We start from the raw sequence: 9,940 nt of genomic DNA, 5'->3' as shown, positions 1-9,940 counted from the left end.
CATACAGTTGCTTTAACTAATGTTAACTTTTGATTTGAAAATGTATTAGTAAATGTAAATATAAAATTTTACTTTTTAAACTTTTTTTTTTACTTTTAAATTTTTAACGTTTGATTTGAAATACTAAATGTAAAAATTAACATTAACAAGGATTAATAAATGCTGTTGAAGGATTGTTTTTGTTAGTTCATGTTAACTAATGTAGTTAATGTTAATAATGAAAACTTACTGTAAAATGTTACCTCCTTAAGGGAAGCACACTTTGTTTTCAGAAAATTCATTATACACACAAGCCTACTATATAGTCACAATAGCATGTAAAATGCAATTTATTTTGTACATCTGAAATTTCTACAACTCATTACTTTCAATCATTCTAATAGATCAGAACATAACGGTAGTTATGACATGGGCTGCGGGAAATATAAGCAGTCTGGTAACAGTCTGTGTGTGAGTTGCTCTTGAGTAATGTATCCTGACATCATCCATTATTACTGTAGGTGAAGCTGGAGACAGAGCTGTGTTAGGTTACGTTACCTGCCCAGTGTCAGCTTACTGCGGAAACAACGTCCAGGTGAGCAGCACGCACACTAGCTCATGGACCAGAAAACTGAATAGGAATTCAAACTGATTTAGAAGTGAAGAAAGAAAGAAAAAAAGACAGCTTAAAGGGACATCATGAAGGTAAGTAAATATTTGTCTTCAGTTTTTATCATTATTCATCTCCATTGGCGCTAATGGCCTGTTTGCACTGTTCTAGAATATTCTGGTCTCTATATCCAGCATTTGTTGTGTTTTGGAAACTGAACCTCAACATGGACAGGTTGTTAACTGCTTAACTAGCACAACCAGCAAGACTTTATTTGTCTGCAGCACCAGAAATCATGCAGATTAACTAGAATGTACTTGCCCATGCTGGATCACCAGCTAGACAGCACAAAACCAACATAAACGATTTTCATGCTGCATGGTCTAAAGTGGTCCTTTTAGGGATTAGAGATTTAACAGTATGTGTATTTGATTTGAAAATAATAGTAATAATAAAATAGCAACTGATTATATCAGGGATGTTCATACATTATTAGTGGCAAATAATAATAAAGAAAAAATCTAACTTTTTTGTTAAATAAAAAAAATGTGATTGATAAAATAAAAAATGTATGACCCTAAAACAAAATAAAAATGAATCTATAAATTTATGAATGTTAAATTAATTTTAGTTTTTGATACATATACCCTAAGTATATCGTAAAAGTATGGTACCTGGACATAGTAAACATAAAAAGTAGTCCTGAGAAATGTAATGTTGTTATACATATTTTAAATATCTAACAAAATATCAGTATCTTTACACATAAACACTGATAGCCCTAAAATATTAAAACTAAAAACCAAAATAAAATAATATATAAAGTATAAATAAAAATAAATTTACTGAAAGACTGAACTGAAACTCAAACCTAAGTATTTAACTAAACAAAACAACCTAGCAACCACCCAGACATTCTAGCAACACCCTAGCAACCACCAAGACCATCCTAGAAACACCCTAGCAACCACCCAAAACATCCTAGCAACCAAGTTACAACAAGACCTAAAATCATGGTGTCAAGTTTTGCTTGCGCAAACACCACTCTCATATTCTTCAGAAAATGTAAAAAATCCACTATTCCAGTAAAAATACTATTTCCGTCTTTCTACTTCAAAATGTCATGTTTAACTTATTGTTCTACTTGTAATTTCTTTGTAATTATTTGTGAAATTTACTACCAACTTCTGAGTTGAAACAAAAAGCGTCAAAGTAAATCCTACACCAGATATTTTTTTTCAGAGTAGTTGTTGCTATAATTTGGTTACATTTGTTGTTGGTCTCTCTCTCTCTCTCTCTCTCTCTCTCTCTCTCGCTCAGATCTGTGTGTTCCGGCTGCAGACTCATCAGTGGTGCTTCCTGTTGTGTAACGTCATCTTGTTTCATGCGTTGCTGTTTGGTGGTGACATAGTGGAAGAGTTTCTCCTGCAGTCGTCTCCCGCCGCCTACACCGACCGCTTTGTCCTGGAGGTCCGGGAGCGTGCACGCAAACTGGACCTGACTGAGACCAGGCTCAACACTTCACAGCTCTACCCCATTAACACTGAACCCTGCCTTCATCATCAGGACCTCCTTATCCTCACGCTGGTCCTGAGTTCCCCTGGAAACTGGAGCCAGAGGGAGGCGATGCGAAACTCCTGGGCCAATCAGACGTCGGTGCGCCGCGTTGCCGTGCGGACTTTGTTTTTCATTGGCCCCTCTCCTTTAGGGGTGGAGCTTGAGATGATGAGGGAGGAGTCTGCACGCTATGGTGACATTGTGCAGTTCGAGGGAGGTGTTTCCAGGGGCGACTGGCAGAGAGGACACTGGGAACAAGTTAAAATGGCGCTTCGATGGATCCTACTTTTTTGTCCACAAGCCCGATTTATCGTTCTTTCTGAGGATTCTGTGTATTTAAACCTTCCTGCGTTTACATCATACCTGCTAGGACTGAGAACGCACCCTGATGAACTTTACCTAGGCAGGGTCATCCATCAAGCCGCACCTGAGCGGGACCCCGACAAACCGCATTATCTGCCCTATCAAGTGTACCCTGATAAGTACCTCCCAGACTACTGCTCTGGCCCTGCCTTTCTTCTATCTCAAGACGTTGTAAGGAAAGTTTATGTCGCTGCTGAGGATGTTTCGTTGCCCCTCCCCTCCGACGTTCTGGTTGGCCTGTGTGCAAGACGGGCAGGTGTGGTGGCCACTCACAGCGCTCGGTTTTCTGGTGACCGACACATTCGTTATAACCCTTGCTGCTACAACTTCCTATTCAGCTCTGCCAGAATGGGGGTGGGGATGATGGGCGTGGCCTGGCGGGATTTAGGGGCGGGGAAGGGGAGGAGCTGTGGCATGCTGGAGACATATTACAGTTTGGTAGTGTGCAAAACAATGACCTACCTGGATAAACTTTCTTTTCTGAATAACGACAAATCACAGGGCTAGAACAGTTGGGGATAGTTATGTGTATAAATTAAAATTCATCTGTTCTATTATTTAGTGCATAAAGTGTTTCTGTTACTCTAAAAGGCCTCAAATTTAAGGGGTAAGTTGGGGTAAGAATATATATATATATATATATTTTTTTTTTAGCAATGATGCAATAAATTTATCAAAAGTAACAGCACAGACATTTATAATGTTACTAATGAATTCTATTTCAAATTAATGCTGTTCTTTTGAACTTTACTCAGCAGCAAATCAGCATATTAGAATGATTTCTGAAGGATCATGTGACACTGAAGACTGGAGTAATGATGCTGAAAATTCAGCTTTGCTTCACAGGAATAAACTACATTTTTACATATATTCAAATAGAAAACAGTTATTTTAAATTGTAATATTATCTCATAATTTAAGTGTTTTTCTGTATTTTTAATCAAATAAATGAAGCCTTGGAGAGCATAAAGGATTTTTTCAAAAACATTGAAAAAATCTTACTATCCCAAACTTTTGAACAGTAGTGTACATCACATTACAGAAGTAAATTGGTAAATTGGTTCTTCTGTGTCATACGTACAACAGTGTTAGAAAAAAAGTGAGAGTGAACTATTTATTCCTTTGTTAGTAGAGAATGTAATGTTTCATAAATCATTAAAAATAAACGAGCAGATTACAGGTGATAGATTCACTCTCTCGTCTCTTTTACTGAATATATTCACAAATAAATGCCAAAGATGATATTATAATTGAGTGTTCATTAAAATGTTGTTTGTATTTGAATTTTGCATATATTGTCTCATTAGGCATTTAAAAGAGTCTGTTTGGCCCTCTAGTGTTAAGAGGAATTTACAGCTTCATCAACATATTGAGTGATTTACAATTCTAATAAATAAAACACGGTGTATATTTTAAATTAGCTTGTACAGGGTCTAAGTTTTGTGCACACCATCTAAATTAACGTGGACCAGCTAGAAACCATGTAAAACCAGATGCCACCATGATTCAGCTGGATTTTCTAATTGATATAAATGTTTGATATAGGAAGTTAATTGAAAACAAAATGTGAAAATGCAAGACACAAAACAGACGTTTAAGCATTTCAACAATTTTATTACAAAATGAGCACATACAAAAAGGATAATGTACAAGCGTTGAAATTAAACAAAATGAAACCAAAAACATTTTAGCGAGGCCACCTTTAAATTCATCATTAGTAGTAGTAGTAATAAATAAGGTACAAAAATTCCACCAAAAGAGAATTCTAACATTTTACACAGACTTTTTTTACTCGACCAGTTACGTACTAGCAGTCACACCAGCAGGAGGCGCTATTGCTTTAATATGAATAATAAATAGTCTATATTCTGCTAGAAAATCCGCTAGTGAAAAAACACCCACAGCAGGCGGCACCCCTGTCACTGGCACTTTTAGGACAACGTTATTATTAATGTCTTTTTTTTTTGTTTGTATTTCAAATGCAAGCAGCAGCAGCAAAAAAATCAATCCTCTAATATCATTAGTAGAACATCTGCACTAGTCTTTATTTTCTCTATGTAGCTGTATATTTCTATTTAGTCATGTATATATTCAAACCTGAGAAAAACATGCATTTTAAATCTGTTGTGCTTTATCATACTCTGTTAGTCCTGACCCTGCCATGAGACAGGGAGAAAGAGAGAGAAAGAGAGAGAGAGACTGGCAAAATAAACTTGGACGAACGAGGATTCACATGCCCTGGAGACCGTCTGAAAGCACTGACTGACAATAACAGAGATGAAGATTGAGAATAAAACAGAAATAGGCACAAGGAATGAGATATTGCAAAAAAATGGGCTAGTTCCAAAATCTAGTGAGCCTCCTATTTAGACTAGACAGCACCATATGCACACTTCCTATGCAGTGACTAAGATTACATGTACATTTAATAGAGAAGTTAATCCCAGAATGTACTGCGACAAGCTCCGCCACAAAAGCTGGTGGAGAATGCGGGCAAACAACTATAATCCATTCAGTACCCAAATATATTGATAAAAACAGTTCCATGCAATTAAAAATTGACTATTTAACCAATATGTGTGCATGCTACATATTTTTAAGTGTAGCGCTTTGTTAGCTTAGCAATACAAAAAAAAAAAAAAAAAAAAGATTTTTAAGTTGTAAATAATGCAGATTGATGCTTTACATCACATTTAAGTATGCTTTACAACAAAATCATATTTCAGTTTTTCTTAAATATTTAATGTTTAATTCAATATGCGACTTCTTGTTTCTTTCCCTAGAATTTTCTGAGTGAAAAACATTTCTTCACCCGTTCTTTTTTCCAGTGTATCTTAAATTCTGAGTCAGATCTCTTGTGCACTTGGTGTTAAATTGGTCACTTAAAAGGTTTCTTTTCAGTTAGTATGCTGCCTTAGAGGTGTAGGGCAGCACACTAGATTTCGAACACACCCTTAGAAAGTGAGAGAATGTAAACATTAACAATTTAAGACTGTTAAAGGCAGAAAAAAAGCATGAGGATGTAAACATTAACAAGAATAAAAGTCTTAAACACAGAGAGACAGACTATAGACAGACATGAGACAAGAAAGGGAAAGATCATGTAAACATTAACAATGTAAGAAAGACTTACAGAGAGAAGAGAAGAGAAAGAGAGAAAGATTGTGTTGCAAAGGCGCCAGAGTGGTAAAAACGATGCCAGTGAGAGGGTGGCCTTGGAAAACTAAGAGTGCAAACAGGACTGCGAATCAAAACCCATAATACTCCCACTCCGCTGCCGTGTCTGACCAATCAGCAAGCGGAATGTCAGTAAGGTCACAGCACCAAAGGGAGAAACACACGAACACGACCAACCGCATGCGAAGCATTCCCGCAAACCAACTCAAACATGAGGTAAGAGTTTTAATCATTTTGTGTTATTTCTAAATAAATAAAATATGATTCCATTGCAAAAAATGAAACTATACAAAATGAAATACGTACCCACAATATCTAGTTAGTAATAAATTATGATTGTTAAATACTTAAGGCATTTCAACGGACATAACCCTGTGTAAACGACCAACACGAGCCATCATCCGCCAATCAGCACACAGAACACTGGGGGGAGGAGTCAATGCACAGGAAAAAAATGCAGCTCATTAGCTGAAACTAATATAGCTTTTTTTTTTTTTTTTAATGGACTTTTAGGTCAAATTAAGCAAAACTAAACCAAAAATAAAATGTTTGCTTTATAGAGAAGGCAATTCCAGAATGCATTTTTACAAGCTCATTCAAAAAAATTGGTGGAGAATGCGGGCAATCATACATGTGTTTTTTTCCTCGTAATTATGAATTTATATATCACAATTCTGACTTTTTTTCTATAAATTTACATCTCTGTTTACATACCTGTAATAGTGAGTTTATACCTGACAATTCTAAATTTATGTCTTGCAAATCTGAATATTTTTTCTCAGAGTTGTGTGAAAAAAATTTCTGAATTATGAGATAAAAAGTTGCAATTACCATTTTAATTTTTCATCCTTTAGTGGAAACTTCCATAGTTAACTACTCATGTAGGGTAGATTGCAAGATTTTGAACACACTCTGAAACAGACAGTGAGAGAAATTGCCAAGTTTACATTTCAAGCTAAATTAAACCAGACATTTCAGGGAAAAGACTATCCATATAAAAAGAATATCCTTGTTGCAAGTTGTTAAAATTGAACTTAAAAACAGCTAAAGGCCAGAAACATACGCATTGCATAATGTGCATTACTGCAAACTTCAGTGCTCAAGGGGGCGACAGTGTTCAAACGTCTGCACCGTTAAACCAGATGTGCTATTGTTTGTGTAGCTAGCTGTAAATATGTCAACATATTAGCTAACTTTAACTTGCTCAGCAAGATTCTCGACATTTGAGCTGAAACAGAAAACTACCTGCATATGTTTCGGGCCAAATACAAATAATTCCTGCGTTGTGTTAATCCGTCTCGACCCACTTGTGTGCTGTTGGCGGATAGTCCTCTATCACACGACATTCTACATTGTAGTTCTAGCAATACAGCATAGCAACCAGCATAGCAACCACGAGGGGAGACCCGTCACACAAGAACACGGTTGGACACGCACAAGCCCCGCCCCCCTCCAAACACTTAATGTTTTAAATACCAATAATAAATACAGTAACCATGGCAGCGCAGCACCAGAGTGAGGCCGGGCACTTCAGCTATGCTCACATGTGCTTTTTTCAGTAGGCATTTAGGGTCAAAGGTCATGGCAGGGTCTCTCTCTCACGCACACGCGCACACACACACACACACACACACTCGCTACATGAGTCTGATAATGTTACGGATCTTCACAGCTTAAAGGAGCTAATACACATCCATGCATTCGCGCACGCACGCACACTTCCAGGTGTACCTTGAAACAACAACCCAAGCACAGATGCATGCAACTACTATTGCGCCTATCTACACAAATCCACCAATCACAACATTCTCTGCCTACTTTTTTTTTGTAAGACAACAGCCCTCCTCCTGCTGTCTCGGAAATGAGTTGCTTTTGTGTTTTCTTATTTTTTGTTGTTGTTGCGTGTTCTTTTTTGGCTTCTCTACATGCACCGCTAACCCATGAAAATATTAGCACACATACGATACACACGCACCAAAATGGTGAACAAGCGCACAAACGCAAGCTGAAGTAGCTCCAGTGTGTAAGACTAAAGCAATATTGCAGATCAGAAATACAGTGGACACACACACACACACTCCAGCAGCTAGATTTGACAGTGTCTTATCCGCCATTGTGTATATATTATAAGTAGTGTGTAAGTGTGGCACGTGTGTGTGTGTGTGTGTGTGTAGTGTCAGTTATTGTCATTGGCTCAGTAAAGCGAGTGAGTGTGTGTTGGATGGCTCATCATACACGTGTATAGGTAATATACAGTGTGTGTGTGTGGATGGAAATGTCTGTGGATGTATAAGAGCGAAAGAGAGCATGTGTGTGTTTAAGTTATTTGTTATTTCAGCTCTCGGAGGTGAGCTGTGTTTGGATGTCCACTCTGCAGATGGGACACTTCCTACTGGTGGCCAACCACTGATCCACACACACCTGATGGAACAAATGCATACAGGGTAACCGCCTGAAAACAGAAGAGACAGATAAATGGTTTATTAGGACAAGCGGAGCTACATTAGCATTCAGCATTTTGTATTTTGACATGCTCTGTTATTGTTGTGTTTAGTTGTGGGCATCCTGTATTATGTACTTTGCAGTGTTGTTATTGTTAAATAAAACTAAAGCTATTAAAAATAGATTTTGATATTAAAATAAAATGAATGAAAAAAGAATATCCCTTTGTAAGTTGTTAAAATTAATGTTTAAAACAACTACTTTAACTAAAACTATTAATTGAACTGAATTAAATAAAATATTAAATTATGATAAATTTAAAATATAAAAATAAAATCCAATTAAAAATATTAATAAATACTATTAATAAAACAATATATTTATATTTAAATAATACTTTGTAACATTTATAGTGTAATTTGGGGATGCAAACTTTTGTCAGTCTAAATACCTCTGGTGGTTTTAAGTTAATATCTTGATAATTGAACAACACATTTGCATGCAATTAATTATTAGCTTTTATATTAGCTTAAATAATGCTTTTGTTAAAAAGTTTGGGGTCAGTAAGTTTTTTTTTTTTTTAAGAAATGAATACTTTTCTTCAGCAAGGATCCATTAAATTGATCAAATGTGACAGAAAAGACATTTATAAATTAATGCTACAAAAGATTTCTATTTCAAATAAATGCTGTTTTTTTATTGTGGTTTCCACAAAAATATGAAGCAGCACAGCTGTTTTCAACATTGATAGTAATCAGAAATGTTTCTTGAGCAGCAAATCAGCATATTAGAATGATTTCTGAAGATCATGTGACACTGAAGACTGGAGTAAAGATGCTGAAAATTCATTAAATTCTTTGCATCACAGGAATAAATTACATTTTAACAAATTCAAATAGAAAACAGTAATTTTAAATTGTAATAATATGTCACAATATTACTGTATTTTTGATCAAATAAATGCAGCTTTGGTGTGCAGAAGATACTTCTTTCAAATACATTAAAACACCTTACTGCCCCTGGACTTGTGAATGTAAGTGTATAGTGTCATCTGTATTATACACTACCTGACATCTTCTCCATCCTCCAGCAGGGAGAGGCAGATGGTGCATTTCTCATCCACATCCAACTCTTCCTCACTCACACATAACTTCAGATCCAGCGGCTTCCGCTACACACACAAACAAACACAAACACCAGTGTGTTAGCAGCAGAAAACTGTAGGCTGGACTTGAAGATAAAAGTGTGAATGTGAACAGTGTGTGTATGTACCTTCTTGTATTTGTGCGGGAAGGTGAATCTCTCTATGGTGGTCTGTATGGCCCCTCGGCTGACGCTTCCCAATCGATCCTCCAACTGCAGCAGCTCCTGCACAAAATCAGTGTTAAATAGAGCAAAGCATGAACATATGTGAGTTACTGTTCATCTGTCTGTGTGCTTTACCTCATAACTCTCCCGAACAGCAGACGAGTGTCTGCTGGGACCAAAGCTCTGCAGCGCCAACAGGTGGAGCTGTGGATACGGATAATTCCTTATCTCATGGACAACCTGCAGAAAACACAGCATACATGATTAAAACACTTGAGGACCACATTCAACACTTGTGCTTACTATAAAAAAACATTTAAATAAAAAAGGAAAATTTATTAATAAAACAATGTTTTATATACACTATATATACACTACATATAATGTGTGTATGTGTGTGTGTGTGTGTGTGTATATATATATATATACACACACACACACACAATATACGTATATATAAGTGTATATATGTAAAACATTATTTAGAAGTTATATATATATATA

General features: G+C 36.2%; 2 protein-coding genes across 2 annotated transcripts in view; one reads left to right on the top strand and one right to left on the bottom strand.

The window, feature by feature from the left end:
* Positions 1 to 408: 408 nt before the first annotated feature.
* On the top strand, positions 409 to 3,062 carry LOC107675699 (putative UDP-GlcNAc:betaGal beta-1,3-N-acetylglucosaminyltransferase LOC100288842). Its single transcript, XM_016470115.1, has 3 exons — positions 409 to 436; positions 501 to 574; positions 1,910 to 3,062. Exons 1-3 carry the CDS (start codon positions 409 to 411, stop codon positions 3,014 to 3,016), a joined length of 1,209 nt encoding a protein of 402 aa, XP_016325601.1. The 3' UTR covers positions 3,017 to 3,062.
* A 4,839-nt stretch (positions 3,063 to 7,901) lies between these two features.
* LOC107675698 (RING finger protein 165-like) overlaps positions 7,902 to 9,940 on the bottom strand; it is a gene marked incomplete at its 5' end in the record, with an annotated part of 3,529 nt that continues 1,490 nt past the window's right edge. The window contains 4 exons of the mRNA XM_016470114.1: positions 7,902 to 8,138; positions 9,196 to 9,299; positions 9,401 to 9,496; positions 9,572 to 9,676. Coding sequence (XP_016325600.1) covers positions 8,021 to 8,138; positions 9,196 to 9,299; positions 9,401 to 9,496; positions 9,572 to 9,676 — 423 coding nt within the window. The remainder of the gene's footprint in view (positions 8,139 to 9,195; positions 9,300 to 9,400; positions 9,497 to 9,571; positions 9,677 to 9,940) is intronic.

The sequence above is a fragment of the Sinocyclocheilus anshuiensis genome, unplaced genomic scaffold, assembly GCF_001515605.1.
Source record: "Sinocyclocheilus anshuiensis isolate Anshui unplaced genomic scaffold, SAMN03320099.WGS_v1.1 scaffold708, whole genome shotgun sequence".
In the NCBI taxonomy this organism is placed as follows: domain Eukaryota; kingdom Metazoa; phylum Chordata; class Actinopteri; order Cypriniformes; family Cyprinidae; genus Sinocyclocheilus; species Sinocyclocheilus anshuiensis.
This window is presented reverse-complemented; position numbering and strand designations above follow the sequence as displayed.